General features: G+C 43.5%; 1 protein-coding gene across 1 annotated transcript in view; it reads right to left on the minus strand.

Annotated features, from left to right (window-relative positions):
• Positions 1 to 17,983, minus strand: part of LOC115121955 (potassium voltage-gated channel subfamily D member 3-like) — a 43,646-nt gene that overhangs the window by 15,243 nt on the left and 10,420 nt on the right. Inside the window, exon 2 of the mRNA XM_065001998.1 lies at positions 14,979 to 15,083. Coding sequence (XP_064858070.1) covers positions 14,979 to 15,083 — 105 coding nt within the window. The remainder of the gene's footprint in view (positions 1 to 14,978; positions 15,084 to 17,983) is intronic.

A 17,983-nucleotide genomic window follows, 5' to 3' on the forward strand; every position in this document is an offset into this window, starting at 1 on the left:
CTTTTCTGTCTCGATCAACAGAGATCTGTTCCATTTACTCTCATTCAAATTTCACACACAGTCAGTTCAGTGGACAGTTAACAGCGTTCCTTTGAAGGATTACTCTATGAAGGTTTTTCAGTTGGATGAATTCATCTGGAAGTATAGCCTATCTCCTGTGAGTTTATTTTGCTTGTTGATGTGTGGGGTACTAGCAAACAAATTACCAAGAAGATAAAATCAAACAAAGCTTGTCATCTGACTGAGAAAAACCACAAGGGGAGATAATCTTCCCAAAATGTGTAGAGGACAGAGTTTGCCAGTTCTTCTTCCAGCTACAGTATGTGGGACCACACAGCACTGACTGACTGCGGTGACATGACAGTAATTCAAAGTGCCAGAGCGCTGGCAGCCGTATCACAGCCACAGTAAAACAACTAACTAAATGAAGCCTCTGAATGCTTCAGCTTTCTATCATACTTTTTGCTCTTCCTAAACTCACATGGACTTTGTGCTCCAAGTCTATTACACAGTATTTACTTTAAATGTAACCTTTATTTAACCACGCAAGTCAGTTAAGAACACATTCTTATTTACAATGACGGCCTGCCCCAGCCAAACCCAGAAAACACTGGGCCAATTGTGCACCGCCCTACAGGACTCCCAATCACAGCCAGATGTGAACCAGAAACTGCAATGACACCTCTTGCACTGAGATGCAGTGCCTTAGACTGCTGCGCCACTCGGGAGCCCAGTAGACATAGAGGGATTTCAGGCCTTGCTACAGTTAACCAGAGTGTTGCTGAGAGAATGCCAGTCATGTCAGGCTGTACCATTTATTATGGTAATCCATCCACCGCTCCCTAAATGGCGAAGAAGTGAAGAGATATGGAACATTTGTCCATAAATGCCTGCTGTGATGCACCCCTATCGTTTAATTTCTCCCACAACATGAATACTACCATATTTCAATTCATCCCATAACATTAATACCAATATAATTGAATTTATCCTACAACATCCCACAATGCATACTAAAGCCTTCTAAATCGATGGCATAATTTAGAGCCATTTGCTACTGTAATCTTTCAATGTAGCAGCCAGCACATTCATGGACAATAACAAAGACTAACACAAACACAATAACAGTTTTCCATCTCCCGTCTGACCATGTTTAATTAGGGCTACAGAGAAGACAACATGCCTGACTAGGCTTCATTACCTGGAAAACAAGACACAACAGACTTGTGAACTGAAAGAAGACACAAGACAACAGAGAGAACTAAAACTGACAGCAGAGAGCACTAAAATTGACAGCAGAGAGCACTAAAACTGACAGCACAGAGCACTAAAACTGACATCAGAGAGCACTAAAAATGACAGCAGAGAGCACTAAAACTGACAGCAGAGAGCACTAAAAGTGACAGCAGAGAGCACTAAAAGTGACAGCAGAGAGCACTAAAACAGACAGCAGAGAGCACTAAAACAGACAGCAGAGAGCACTAAAATTGACAGCAGAGAGCACTAAAACTGACAGCAGAGAGCACTAACACTGACAGCAGAGATCACTAAAAGTGACAGCAGAGAGCACTAAAACAGACAGCAGAGAGCACTAAAATTGACAGCAGAGAGCACTAAAACTGACAGCAGAGAGCACTAACACTGACAGCAGAGATCACTAAAAGTGACAGCAGAGAGCACTAAAACAGACAGCAGAGAGCACTAAAATTGACAGCAGAGAGCACTAAAACAGACAGCAGAGAGCACTTACACAGACAGCAGAGAGCATTAAAGCAGACAGCAAAGAACGAAAACTGACAACAGAAAACTAAAAACAGACAGCCGAGAACTAAAACTGACAATAGAGAGCACTAAAACTGACAGCAGAGAGCACTAAAACTGACATCAGAGAGCACAAAAACAGACATCAGAGAGCACTAAAACAGACAGCAGAGAGCACTAAAACAGACAGCAGATATCACTAAAACAGAGAGCAGATATCACTAACACAGACAGCAGATATCACTTAGACAGCAGAGAGCACTAAATCTGACAGCAGAGAGCACTAAAAACAGACATCAGACAGCACTAAAACTGACATCAAAGAGCACTAAAACTGACAGCACAGAGCACTAAAACAGACATCAGAGAACACTAAAACAGACAGCAGAGATCACTAAAACAGACAGCAGAGATCACTAAAACAGATCACTAAAACTAACAATAGAGAGGACTAAAACAGACAGCAGAGAACACTAAAACAGACAGCAGAGAACATTAAAACAGACAGCAGAGAACACTAAAACTGACAGCAGAGAGCACTAAAAGAGACAGCAGAGATCACTAAAACTGACATCAGAGAGCACTAAAACTGACAGCAGAGAGCACTAAAACTGACAGCAGAGAGCACTAAAACTGACATTAGAGAGCACTAAAAATGACAGCAGAGAGCACTAAAACTGACAGCAGAGAGCACTAAAACTGACAGCAGAGAGCACTAAAAGTGACAGCAGAGAGCACTAAAACAGACAGCAGAGAGCACTAAAACAGACAGCAGAGAGCACTAAAATTGACAGCAGAGAGCACTAAAACTGACAGCAGAGAGCACTAACACTGACAGCAGAGATCACTAAAAGTGACAGCAGAGAGCAATAAAACAGACAGCAGAGAGCACTAAAATTGACAGCAGAGAGCACTAAAACAGACAGCAGAGAGCACTAACACAGACAGCAGAGAGCATTAAAGCAGACAGCAAAGAACGAAAACTGACAACAGAAAACTAAAACAGACAGCCGAGAACTAAAACTGACAATAGAGAGCACTAAAACTGACAGCAGAGAGCACTAAAACTGACAATAGAGAGCACTAAAACTGTCATCAGAGAGCACAAAAACAGACAGCAGAGATCACTTACACAGACATCAGAGATCACTTACACAGACATCAGAGAGCACTAAAACTGACAGCAGAGAGCACTAACACAGACAGCAGAGAGCACTAAAGCAGACAGCAGAGAATGAAAACTGACAATAGAGAGCACTAAAACTGACAATAGAGAGCACTAAAACTGACATCAGAGAGCACAAAAACAGACAGCAGAGAGCACTAAAACAGACAGCAGAGAGCACTAAAACAGAGAGCAGATATCACTAAAATAGAGAGCAGATATCACTAACACAGACAGCAGATATCACTTAGACAGCAGAGAGCACTAAATCTGACAGCAGAGAGCACTAAAACAGACATCAGACAGCACTAAAACTGACATCAAAGAGCACTAAAACTGACATCAAAGAGCACTAAAACTGTCAGCAGAGAGCACTAAAACAGACATCAGAGAACACTAAAACAGACAGCAGAGATCACTAAAACAGACAGCAGAGATCACTAAAACAGATCACTAAAACTAACAATAGAGAGGACTAAAACAGACAGCAGAGAACACTAAAACAGACAGCAGAGAACATTAAAACAGACAGCAGAGAACACTAAAACTGACAGCAGAGAGCACTAAAACAGACAGCAGCGATCACTAAAACAGACAGCAAAGAGCACTAAAACAGACAGCAGAGATCACTAAAACTGACAGCAGAGAACACTAAAACAGACAGCAGAGATCACTAAAACAGACAGCAGAGAACACTAAAACTGACAGCAGAGAGCACTAAAACTGACATCAGAGAGCACTAAAACTGACAGCAGAGAGCACTAACACAGACAGCAGAGAGCACTAACACAGACAGCAGAAGGCACTAAAACAGACATCAGAAAGCACTAAAACAGACATCAGAGAGCACTAAAACAGACAGCAGAGAGCACTAAAACAGACAGCAGAGAGCACTACAACAGACAGCAGAGATCACTAAAACGGACAGCAGAGATCACTAAAACAGACAGCAGAGAGCACTAAAACAGACAGCAGAGAGCAGTAAACAGACAGCAGAGAGCACTAAAACAGACAGCAGAGAGCACTAAAACAGACAGCAGAGAGCACTAAAACAGACAGCAGAGATCACTAAAACGGACAGCAGAGAGCACTAAAACAGACAACCGAGAGCACTAAAACAGACAGCAGAGAACACTAAAACAGACAGCAGAGATCACTAAAACAGACAGCAGAGAACACTAAAACTGACAGCAGAGAGCACTAAAACTGACATCAGAGAGCACTAAAACTGACAGCAGAGAGCACTAACACAGACAGCAGAGAGCACTAACACAGACAGCAGAAGGCACTAAAACAGACATCAGAAAGCACTAAAACAGACATCAGAGAGCACTAAAACAGACAGCAGAGAGCACTAAAACAGACAGCAGAGAGCACTACAACAGACAGCAGAGATCACTAAAACGGACAGCAGAGATCACTAAAACAGACAGCAGAGAGCACTAAAACAGACAGCAGAGAGCAGTAAACAGACAGCAGAGAGCACTAAAACAGACAGCAGAGAGCACTAAAACAGACAGCAGAGAGCACTAAAACAGACAGCAGAGATCACTAAAACGGACAGCAGAGAGCACTAAAACAGACAACCGAGAGCACTAAAACAGACAGCAGCGATCACTAAAACAGACAGCAGAGATCACTAAAACAGACAGCAGAGAACACTAAAACTGACAGCAGAGAGCACTAAAACAGATCACTAAAACTAACAATAGAGAGGACTAAAACAGACAGCAGAGAACACTAAAACAGACAGCAGAGAACATTAAAACAGACAGCAGAGAACACTAAAACTGACAGCAGAGAGCACTAAAAGAGACAGCAGAGATCACTAAAACAGACAGCAAAGAGCACTAAAACAGACAGCAGAGATCACTAAAACTGACAGCAGAGAACAATAAAAAAGACAGCAGAGATCACTAAAACTGACATCAGAGAGCACTAAAACTGACAGCAGAGAGCACTAAAACTGACAGCAGAGAGCACTAAAACTGACATTAGAGAGCACTAAAAATGACAGCAGAGAGCACTAAAACTGACAGCAGAGAGCACTAAAACTGACAGCAGAGAGCACTAAAAGTGACAGCAGAGAGCACTAAAACAGACAGCAGAGAGCACTAAAACAGACAGCAGAGAGCACTAAAACAGACAGCAGAGAGCACTAAAATTGACAGCAGAGAGCACTAAAACTGACAGCAGAGAGCACTAACACTGACAGCAGAGATCACTAAAAGTGACAGCAGAGAGCACTAAAACAGACAGCAGAGAGCACTAAAATTGACAGCAGAGAGCACTAAAACAGACAGCAGCGATCACTAAAACAGACAGCAAAGAGCACTAAAACAGACAGCAGAGATCACTAAAACTGACAGCAGAGAACACTAAAACAGACAGCAGAGATCACTAAAACAGACAGCAGAGAACACTAAAACTGACAGCAGAGAGCACTAAAACTGACATCAGAGAGCACTAAAACTGACAGCAGAGAGCACTAACACAGACAGCAGAGAGCACTAACACAGACAGCAGGGGGCACTAAAACAGACATCAGAAAGCACTAAAACAGACAGCAGAGATCACTAAAACAGATCACTAAAACTAACAATAGAGAGGACTAAAACAGACAGCAGAGAACACTAAAACAGACAGCAGAGAACATTAAAACAGACAGCAGAGAACACTAAAACTGACAGCAGAGAGCACTAAAAGAGACAGCAGAGATCACTAAAACAGACAGCAAAGAGCACTAAAACAGACAGCAGAGATCACTAAAACTGACAGCAGAGAACAATAAAAAAGACAGCAGAGATCACTAAAACTGACATCAGAGAGCACTAAAACTGACAGCAGAGAGCACTAAAACTGACAGCAGAGAGCACTAAAACTGACATTAGAGAGCACTAAAAATGACAGCAGAGAGCACTAAAACTGACAGCAGAGAGCACTAAAACTGACAGCAGAGAGCACTAAAAGTGACAGCAGAGAGCACTAAAACAGACAGCAGAGAGCACTAAAACAGACAGCAGAGAGCACTAAAACAGACAGCAGAGAGCACTAAAATTGACAGCAGAGAGCACTAAAACTGACAGCAGAGAGCACTAACACTGACAGCAGAGATCACTAAAAGTGACAGCAGAGAGCACTAAAACAGACAGCAGAGAGCACTAAAATTGACAGCAGAGAGCACTAAAACAGACAGCAGAGAGCACTAACACAGACAGCAGAGAGCATTAAAGCAGACAGCAAAGAACGAAAACTGACAACAGAAAACTAAAACAGACAGCCGAGAACTAAAACTGACAATAGAGAGCACTAAAACTGACAGCAGAGAGCACTAAAACTGACAATAGAGAGCACTAAAACTGTCATCAGAGAGCACAAAAACAGACAGCAGAGATCACTTACACAGACATCAGAGATCACTTACACAGACATCAGAGAGCACTAAAACTGACAGCAGAGAGCACTAACACAGACAGCAGAGAGCACTAAAGCAGACAGCAGAGAATGAAAACTGACAATAGAGAGCACTAAAACTGACATCAGAGAGCACAAAAACAGACAGCAGAGAGCACTAAAACAGACAGCAGAGAGCACTAAAACAGAGAGCAGATATCACTAAAATAGAGAGCAGATATCACTAACACAGACAGCAGATATCACTTAGACAGCAGAGAGCACTAAATCTGACAGCAGAGAGCACTAAAACAGACATCAGACAGCACTAAAACTGACATCAAAGAGCACTAAAACTGTCAGCAGAGAGCACTAAAACAGACATCATAGAACACTAAAACAGACAGCAGAGATCACTAAAACAGACAGCAGAGATCACTAAAACAGATCACTAAAACTAACAATAGAGAGGACTAAAACAGACAGCAGAGAACACTAAAACAGACAGCAGAGAACATTAAAACAGACAGCAGAGAACACTAAAACTGACAGCAGAGAGCACTAAAACAGACAGCAGCGATCACTAAAACAGACAGCAAAGAGCACTAAAACAGACAGCAGAGATCACTAAAACTGACAGCAGAGAACACTAAAACAGACAGCAGAGATCACTAAAACAGACAGCAGAGAACACTAAAACTGACAGCAGAGAGCACTAAAACTGACATCAGAGAGCACTAAAACTGACAGCAGAGAGCACTAACACAGACAGCAGAGAGCACTAACACAGACAGCAGAGGGCACTAAAACAGACATCAGAAAGCACTAAAACAGACATCAGAGAGCACTAAAACAGACAGCAGAGAGCACTAAAACAGACAGCAGAGAGCACTACAACAGACAGCAGAGATCACTAAAACGGACAGCAGAGATCACTAAAACAGACAGCAGAGAGCACTAAAACAGACAGCAGAGAGCAGTAAACAGACAGCAGAGAGCACTAAAACAGACAGCAGAGAGCACTAAAACAGACAGCAGAGAGCACTAAAACAGACAGCAGAGATCACTAAAACGGACAGCAGAGAGCACTAAAACAGACAACCGAGAGCACTAAAACAGACAGCAGCGATCACTAAAACAGACAGCAAAGAGCACTAAAACAGACAGCAGAGATCACTAAAACTGACAGCAGAGAACACTAAAACTGACAGCAGAGAGCACTAAAACTGACATCAGAGAGCACTAAAACTGACAGCAGAGAGCACTAACACAGACAGCAGAGAGCACTAACACAGACAGCAGAGGGCACTAAAACAGACATCAGAAAGCACTAAAACAGACATCAGAGAGCACTAAAACAGACAGCAGAGAGCACTAAAACAGACAGCAGAGAGCACTACAACAGACAGCAGAGATCACTAAAACGGACAGCAGAGATCACTAAAACAGACAGCAGAGAGCACTAAAACAGACAGCAGAGAGCAGTAAACAGACAGCAGAGAGCACTAAAACAGACAGCAGAGAGCACTAAAACAGACAGCAGAGAGCACTAAAACAGACAGCAGAGATCACTAAAACGGACAGCAGAGAGCACTAAAACAGACAGCAGAGAGCACTAAAACAGACAGCAGAGATCACTAAAACAGACAGCAGAGATCACTAAAACAGACACCAGAGAGCACTAAAACAGACAGCAGAGATCACTAAAACGGACAGCAGAGATCACTAAAACAGACAGCAGAGAGCACTAAAACTGACATCAGAGACAGCAGAGAGCACTAAAACAGACAGCAGAGAGCAGTAAAACACACAGCAGAGAGCACTAAAACAGACAGCAGAGAGCACTAAAACAGACATCAGAAAGCACTAAAACAGACATCAGAGAGCACTAAAACAGACAGCAGAGAGCACTAAAACGGACAGCAGAGATCACTAAAACAGACAGCAGAGAGCACTAAAACAGACAGCAGAAAGCAGTAAACAGACAGCAGAGTGCACTAAAACAGACAGCAGAGAGCACTAAAACAGACAGCAGAGAGCACTAAAACAGACAGCAGAGATCACTAAAACGGACAGCAGAGAGCACTAAAACAGACAGCAGAGAGCACTAAAACAGACAGCAGAGATCACTAAAACAGACAGCAGAGATCACTAAAACAGACACCAGAGAGCACTAAAACAGACAGCAGAGATCACTAAAACGGACAGCAGAGATCACTAAAACAGACAGCAGAGAGCACTAAAACTGACATCAGAGACAGCAGAGAGCACTAAAACAGACAGCAGAGAGCAGTAAAACAGACAGCAGAGAGCACTAAAACAGACAGCAGAGAGCACTAAAACAGACAGCAGAGAGCACTAAAACAGACAGCAGAGATCACTAAAACAGACAGCAGAGAGCACTAAAACAGACATCAGAGAGCACTAAAACAGACAGCAGAGAGCACTAAAACAGACAGAAGAGAGCACTAAAACAGACAGCAGAGAGCACTAAAACTGACATCAGAGAGCACTAAAACTGACATCAGAGAGCACTAAAACTGACAGCAGAGAGCACTAAAACAGACAGCAGGGATCACTAAAACGGACGTCAGAGAGCACTAAAACTGACATCAGAGAGCACTAAAACTGACATCAGAGAGCACTAAAACTGACAGCAGAGAGCACTAAAACAGACAGCAGAGAGCACTAACACAGACAGCAGAGAGCACTAACACAGACAGCAGAGGGCACTAAAACAGACATCAGAAAGCACTAAAACAGACAGCAGAGAGCACTAAAACAGACAGCAGAGAGCACTAAAACGGACAGCAGAGATCACTAAAACAGACAGCAGAGAGCACTAACACAGACAGCAGAGAGCACTAAAACAGACAGCAGAGATCACTAAAACAGAAATCAGAGAGCACTTAGACAGCAGAGAGCACTAAATCTGACAGCAGAGAGCACTAACACAGACAGCAGAGAGCATTAAAGCAGACAGCAAAGAACGAAAACTGACAACAGAAAACTAAAACAGACAGCCGAGAACTAAAACTGACAATAGAGAGCACTAAAACTGACAGCAGAGAGCACTAAAACTGACAATAGAGAGCACTAAAACTGTCATCAGAGAGCACAAAAACAGACAGCAGAGATCACTTACACAGACATCAGAGATCACTTACACAGACATCAGAGAGCACTAAAACTGACAGCAGAGAGCACTAACACAGACAGCAGAGAGCACTAAAGCAGACAGCAGAGAATGAAAACTGACAATAGAGAGCACTAAAACTGACAATAGAGAGCACTAAAACTGACATCAGAGAGCACAAAAACAGACAGCAGAGAGCACTAAAACAGACAGCAGAGAGCACTAAAACAGAGAGCAGATATCACTAAAATAGAGAGCAGATATCACTAACACAGACAGCAGATATCACTTAGACAGCAGAGAGCACTAAATCTGACAGCAGAGAGCACTAAAACAGACATCAGACAGCACTAAAACTGACATCAAAGAGCACTAAAACTGTCAGCAGAGAGCACTAAAACAGACATCAGAGAACACTAAAACAGACAGCAGAGATCACTAAAACAGACAGCAGAGATCACTAAAACAGATCACTAAAACTAACAATAGAGAGGACTAAAACAGACAGCAGAGAACACTAAAACAGACAGCAGAGAACATTAAAACAGACAGCAGAGAACACTAAAACTGACAGCAGAGAGCACTAAAACAGACAGCAGCGATCACTAAAACAGACAGCAAAGAGCACTAAAACAGACAGCAGAGATCACTAAAACTGACAGCAGAGAACACTAAAACAGACAGCAGAGATCACTAAAACAGACAGCAGAGAACACTAAAACTGACAGCAGAGAGCACTAAAACTGACATCAGAGAGCACTAAAACAGACAGCAGAGATCACTAAAACAGACAGCAGAGAGCACTAAAACAGACATCAGAGAGCACTAAAACAGACAGCAGAGAGCACTAAAACAGACAGAAGAGAGCACTAAAACAGACAGCAGAGAGCACTAAAACTGACATCAGAGAGCACTAAAACTGACATCAGAGAGCACTAAAACTGACAGCAGAGAGCACTAAAACAGACAGCAGAGAGCAGTAAAACAGACAGCAGAGAGCACTAAAACAGACAGCAGAGAGCACTAAAACAGACAGCAGAGAGCACTAAAACAGACAGCAGAGATCACTAAAACAGACAGCAGAGAGCACTAAAACAGACATCAGAGAGCACTAAAACAGACAGCAGAGAGCACTAAAACAGACAGAAGAGAGCACTAAAACAGACAGCAGAGAGCACTAAAACTGACATCAGAGAGCACTAAAACTGACATCAGAGAGCACTAAAACTGACAGCAGAGAGCACTAAAACAGACAGCAGGGATCACTAAAACGGACGTCAGAGAGCACTAAAACTGACATCAGAGAGCACTAAAACTGACATCAGAGAGCACTAAAACTGACAGCAGAGAGCACTAAAACAGACAGCAGAGAGCACTAACACAGACAGCAGAGAGCACTAACACAGACAGCAGAGGGCACTAAAACAGACATCAGAAAGCACTAAAACAGACAGCAGAGAGCACTAAAACAGACAGCAGAGAGCACTAAAACGGACAGCAGAGATCACTAAAACAGACAGCAGAGAGCACTAACACAGACAGCAGAGAGCACTAAAACAGACAGCAGAGATCACTAAAACAGAAATCAGAGAGCAGTTAGACAGCAGAGAGCACTAAATCTGACAGCAGAGAGCACTAACACAGACAGCAGAGAGCATTAAAGCAGACAGCAAAGAACGAAAACTGACAACAGAAAACTAAAACAGACAGCCGAGAACTAAAACTGACAATAGAGAGCACTAAAACTGACAGCAGAGAGCACTAAAACTGACAATAGAGAGCACTAAAACTGTCATCAGAGAGCACAAAAACAGACAGCAGAGATCACTTACACAGACATCAGAGATCACTTACACAGACATCAGAGAGCACTAAAACTGACAGCAGAGAGCACTAACACAGACAGCAGAGAGCACTAAAGCAGACAGCAGAGAATGAAAACTGACAATAGAGAGCACTAAAACTGACAATAGAGAGCACTAAAACTGACATCAGAGAGCACAAAAACAGACAGCAGAGAGCACTAAAACAGACAGCAGAGAGCACTAAAACAGAGAGCAGATATCACTAAAATAGAGAGCAGATATCACTAACACAGACAGCAGATATCACTTAGACAGCAGAGAGCACTAAATCTGACAGCAGAGAGCACTAAAACAGACATCAGACAGCACTAAAACTGACATCAAAGAGCACTAAAACTGTCAGCAGAGAGCACTAAAACAGACATCATAGAACACTAAAACAGACAGCAGAGATCACTAAAACAGACAGCAGAGATCACTAAAACAGATCACTAAAACTAACAATAGAGAGGACTAAAACAGACAGCAGAGAACACTAAAACAGACAGCAGAGAACATTAAAACAGACAGCAGAGAACACTAAAACTGACAGCAGAGAGCACTAAAACAGACAGCAGCGATCACTAAAACAGACAGCAAAGAGCACTAAAACAGACAGCAGAGATCACTAAAACTGACAGCAGAGAACACTAAAACAGACAGCAGAGATCACTAAAACAGACAGCAGAGAACACTAAAACTGACAGCAGAGAGCACTAAAACTGACATCAGAGAGCACTAAAACAGACAGCAGAGATCACTAAAACAGACAGCAGAGAGCACTAAAACAGACATCAGAGAGCACTAAAACAGACAGCAGAGAGCACTAAAACAGACAGAAGAGAGCACTAAAACAGACAGCAGAGAGCACTAAAACTGACATCAGAGAGCACTAAAACTGACATCAGAGAGCACTAAAACTGACATCAGAGAGCACTAAAACTGACAGCAGAGAGCACTAAAACAGACAGCAGAGAGCACTAACACAGACAGCAGAGAGCACTAACACAGACAGCAGAGGGCACTAAAACAGACATCAGAAAGCACTAAAACAGACAGCAGAGAGCACTAAAACAGACAGCAGAGAGCACTAAAACGGACAGCAGAGATCACTAAAACAGACAGCAGAGAGCACTAACACAGACAGCAGAGAGCACTAAAACAGACAGCAGAGATCACTAAAACAGAAATCAGAGAGCACTTAGACAGCAGAGAGCACTAAATCTGACAGCAGAGAGCACTAAAACAGACATCAGACAGCACTAAAACTGACATCAAAGAGCACTAAAACTGTCAGCAGAGAGCACTAAAACAGACACCAGAGAACACTAAAACAGACAGCAGAGATCACTAAAACAGACAGCAGAGATCACTAAAACAGATCACTAAAACTAACAATAGAGAGGACTAAAACAGACAGCAGAGAACACTAAAACAGACAGCAGAGAACATTAAAACAGACAGCAGAGAACACTAAAACTGACAGCAGAGAGCACTAAAACAGACAGCAGCGATCACTAAAACAGACAGCAAAGAGCACTAAAACAGACAGCAGAGATCACTAAAACTGACAGCAGAGAACACTAAAACAGACAGCAGAGATCACTAAAACAGACAGCAGAGAACACTAAAACTGACAGCAGAGAGCACTAAAACTGACATCAGAGAGCACTAAAACTGACAGCAGAGAGCACTAACACAGACAGCAGAGAGCACTAACACAGACAGCAGAGGGCACTAAAACAGACAGCAGAGAGCACTAAAACAGACAGCAGAGAGCACTACAACAGACAGCAGAGATCACTAAAACGGACAGCAGAGATCACTAAAACAGACAGCAGAGAGCACTAAAACAGACAGCAGAGAGCAGTAAACAGACAGCAGAGAGCACTAAAACAGACAGCAGAGAGCACTAAAACAGACAGCAGAGAGCACTAAAACAGACAGCAGAGATCACTAAAACGGACAGCAGAGAGCACTAAAACAGACAACAGAGAGCACTAAAACAGACAGCAGAGATCACTAAAACAGACAGCAGAGATCACTAAAACAGACAGCAGAGATCACTAAAACGGACAGCAGAGAGCACTAAAACTGACATCAGAGACAGCAGAGAGCACTAAAACAGACAGCAGAGAGCAGTAAAACAGACAGCAGAGAGCACTAAAACAGACAGCAGAGAGCACTAAAACAGACATCAGAAAGCACTAAAACAGACATCAGAGAGCACTAAAACAGACATTAGAGAGCACTAAAACGGACAGCAGAGATCACTAAAACAGACAGCAGAGAGCACTAAAACAGACAGCAGAGAGCAGTAAACAGACAGCAGAGAGCACTAAAACAGACAGCAGAGAGCACTAAAACAGACAGCAGAGAGCACTAAAACAGACAGCAGAGATCACTAAAACGGACAGCAGAGAGCACTAAAACAGACAGCAGAGAGCACTAAAACAGACAGCAGAGATCACTAAAACAGACAGCAGAGATCACTAAAACAGACACCAGAGAGCACTAAAACAGACAGCAGAGATCACTAAAACGGACAGCAGAGATCACTAAAACAGACAGCAGAGAGCACTAAAACTGACATCAGAGACAGCAGAGAGCACTAAAACAGACAGCAGAGAGCAGTAAAACAGACAGCAGAGAGCACTAAAACAGACAGCAGAGAGCACTAAAACAGACAGCAGAGAGCACTAAAACAGACAGCAGAGATCACTAAAACAGACAGCAGAGAGCACTAAAACAGACATCAGAGAGCACTAAAACAGACAGCAGAGAGCACTAAAACAGACAGAAGAGAGCACTAAAACAGACAGCAGAGAGCACTAAAACTGACATCAGAGAGCACTAAAACTGACATCAGAGAGCACTAAAACTGACAGCAGAGAGCACTAAAACAGACAGCAGAGATCACTAAAACGGACATCAGAGAGCACTAAAACTGACATCAGAGAGCACTAAAACTGACATCAGAGAGCACTAAAACTGACAGCAGAGAGCACTAAAACAGACAGCAGAGAGCACTAACACAGACAGCAGAGAGCACTAACACAGACAGCAGAGGGCACTAAAACAGACAATCAGAAAGCACTAAAACAGACAGCAGAGAGCACTAAAACAGACAGCAGAGAGCACTAAAACGGACAGCAGAGAGCACTAAAACTGACAGCAGAGAGTACTAAAACTGACAGCAGAGAGCACTAAAACAGACAGCAGAGAGCACTAAAAAAGACAGCAGAGATCACTAAAACGGACAGCAGAGATCACTAAAACAGACAGCAGAGAGCACTAACACAGACAGCAGAGAGCACTAAAACAGACAGCAGAGATCACTAAAACAGACATCAGAGAGCACTTAAACTGACATCAGAGAGCACTAAAACTGACATCAGAGAGCACTAAAACTGACAGCAGAGAGCACTAAAACTGACAGCAGAGAGCACTAACACAGACAGCAGAGAGCACTAACACAGACAGCAGAGGGCACTAAAACAGACATGCTTGAGCTTTAGCTCAGCGGGCTAACTCAGCCTTGTGGTATTCATCACTTGGTGCACACATCCTGGGGTCAAACCTTGTTGGTGACATGTGTATATTTCAAACTAGGACTGGGTCCTTTAGCTCAGTGGGCTAATGCAGTCTTGGGCCCTCAGAGGTCAAATGGGAGCCTTACCGTGAGCTCCAGCAGGTCGTTGAGGAGGTCGTTGCGTTTGCTCTGAAGGAATCCCGTGCAGGAGCTGCCCGCCTGGGCTATTCTTATCCTGGCCAGTCTGGCTTTCTGTGTGGGGAGAGGTTAACGTGTCAGAACCAGACAAGGATGAGAAATGTCTTATCATCCATCTAATGGTGAGAATGTGCAGCCTCATCACCCCTTCCCTGGATGATGTAAAATGATGACTCGTATTATTATGGCTTGAAAGGGTTTAGAGTTTCCTATGGTTCAATCTATTTCATGTTAGCTATTATGATCTATTTCATGTTAGTGCAATTTCTGTTTTAAGTAGGATACTGAGGCACTTCCAATGGATCCTTGGTGGGGAATAACTATACACAAATGAAGAAAAACAGAAGCTAATTGTAAATGGAAATTAAAAATAAGCAATTAAAACTTGCTGCCAATCAGTGTAAAAACATTGAAATGGTGATAAAGATGATGAAGAGCATGATGAAGGACATTATGGTAGGTGAGTTTTGAGTCTGTCAATCCATGCAGGACTTCCAAAGTTCTCTTTTGTTCTAAATCTTAGAGATCTTTCCTTGATCTTGGTGTGTCTGTGACTTATGAAACGGCTATACAGTATGGTAAATGGGGGTGATTCATCTCTTTTTCAGTCCTGTGCATATCACAATGAATCAAGCTATCCTTCAGCCCCAGTCTCCCTTGTAGCTAAAGCTGCAGGTTTTCCTCTCATAGTCTCTTTATATATTGTCGTTTTGATTCATTCTCCATCTCTATGACGGAATCATAAGTCAAGTTATTGGTTAATAAAAAAGTACTTTGAGATCACAGAGGACATCTGACAGAGAAAAAAAGGTGAGATTCAAGTGACTACCTTTGGAAAGTATTCAGACCCCTTGACCTTTTCCACATTTTGTTAAGTTACAGCCTTTGATCATCCTTGAGCTGGCCTCCTGGCCAAACTGAGCAATCGGGGGAGAAGGGCCTTGGTCAGGGAGGTGACAGAGCTCTAGAGTTCCTGTGTGGAGATGGGAGAACTTTCCAGAAGGACAACCATCTCTGCAGCACTCCACCAATCAGGCCTTTATAGTAGAGCGGCCAGTTGGAAGCTCCTCCTCAGTAAAATCCCGCTTGGAGTTTGCCAAAAGGCACCTAAAGACTCTCAGACCATGAGAAACAAGATTCTCTGGTCTGAATGTAAAGTGTCACATCTGCAGGAAACCTGGCACCATCACTACGGTAAAGCATGGAGGTGGCAGCATCATGCTATGGGGATGTTTTTATCAGTGGCAGGGACTTGGAGACTAGTCAGGATCGGGGCAAAGATGAACGGAGCAAAGTACAGAGAGTTCCTTGATGAAAACCTGCTCCAGAGCGCTCAGGACCTCAGACTGGGGTTAAGGTTCAACCTTCCAACAGGACAACGACCCTAAGCACACAACCAAGACAATGCAGGAGTGGCTTCGGGGCAAGTCTCTGAATGTCCTTGAGTGGCCCAGCCAAGAGCATGGACTTGAACCTGATCGAACATCTTTGAAGAGACATGAAAATAGTTGTGCAGCGACGCTCCCCATCCAACCTGACAGAGCTTGAGAAGATCTGCAGAGAAGAATGGGAGAAACTCCCCAAATACAGGTGTGCCAAGCTTGTAGCATCATTCCCAAGAAGACTCGAGGCTGCAATCACTGCCAAAGGTGCTTCATAGTACTGAGTAAAAGGTCTGAACACTTATGTAAATTTGATATCTGTTTTTTAAATATATAAATTAGCAAAACAATCTAAATCCTGTTTTGCTTTGTGATGATGGTGTATTGTGTGTAGATTGATGAGGAAGAAAAACTATTTAATCAAGTTTAGAATAAGGCTGTAACGTAACAAAATGTGCAAAAAGTCAAGGGGTCTGAATACTTTCAAACGGCACTGTAACAGTCTAATGTGCTTTTCAATCGTTCAAGGTGAGTGTCATTTCTTTTACATTGATCCGGGCGAACGCTTTGCACAAACACACTTTAGAAATCCGAAAAAGAGTTGGAGCATCACTTCTCCCAGAAGACTCCTGTGATGTAATGAAACCCATTTGCTGGTTTAGAGGTTTGGTGATTCAACCTGTGAGACAACCTGTGCTGTCCTTGGGGATTACAGAGCGTGTGGATATGTGTGACTGTGCCAGAACCTGTAGCCTGGTCCCAGATCTGTTTGTACTATCTTGCCAACGCCTATGTCATTGACAAGACAGCACAAACAGATCCGGGAACAGGCCAGCACTTCTATGCTGCTGCTTTCTCTGGCCCTCACCAGTGGGATATATAGGACATGTCACTTAAGTGAGCAGGCTGCCTGTCTCATGTCATTCGCTTTACTCAGACAAGTTGATGAAAGGCTTCATTTGATGTAGGAAAAACTGAAATGAATAAATGAAAAACTGGATCAGTATCTAACTGAAAGGAGGCATTGGAAATATGGGTGATGTGTACTGAGACACACTGTCTCTCTCTGGCCCTGACGGCACACTGTCTCTCTCTGGCCCTGACGGCACACTGTCTCTCTATGGCCCTGATGGCACACTGTCTCTCTCTGGCCCTGACGGCACACTGTCTCTCTGGCCCTGACGGCACACTGTCTCTCTATGGCCCTGATGGCACACTGTCTCTCTATGGCCCTGACGGCACACTGTCTCTCTCTGGCCCTGATGGCACACTGTCTCTCTCTGGCCCTGACGGCACACTGTCTCTCTGGCCCTGACGGCACACTGTCTCTCTATGGCCCTGATGGCACACTGTCTCTCTGGCCCTGACGGCACACTGTCTCTCTCTGGCCCTGACGGCACACTGTCTCTCTCTGGCCCTGACGGCACACTGTCTCTCTCTGGCCCTGACGGCACACTGTCTCTTTCTGGCCTTGACGGCACACTGTCTCCCTGGCCCTGACGACACACACTCTCTCTGGCCCTGATGGCACACTGTCTCTCTCTGTATGGCACCACTTAACTTTGCCGTGCC

This window comes from Oncorhynchus nerka, linkage group LG15 (assembly GCF_034236695.1).
Source record: "Oncorhynchus nerka isolate Pitt River linkage group LG15, Oner_Uvic_2.0, whole genome shotgun sequence".
Taxonomy (NCBI): Eukaryota; Metazoa; Chordata; class Actinopteri; order Salmoniformes; family Salmonidae; genus Oncorhynchus; species Oncorhynchus nerka.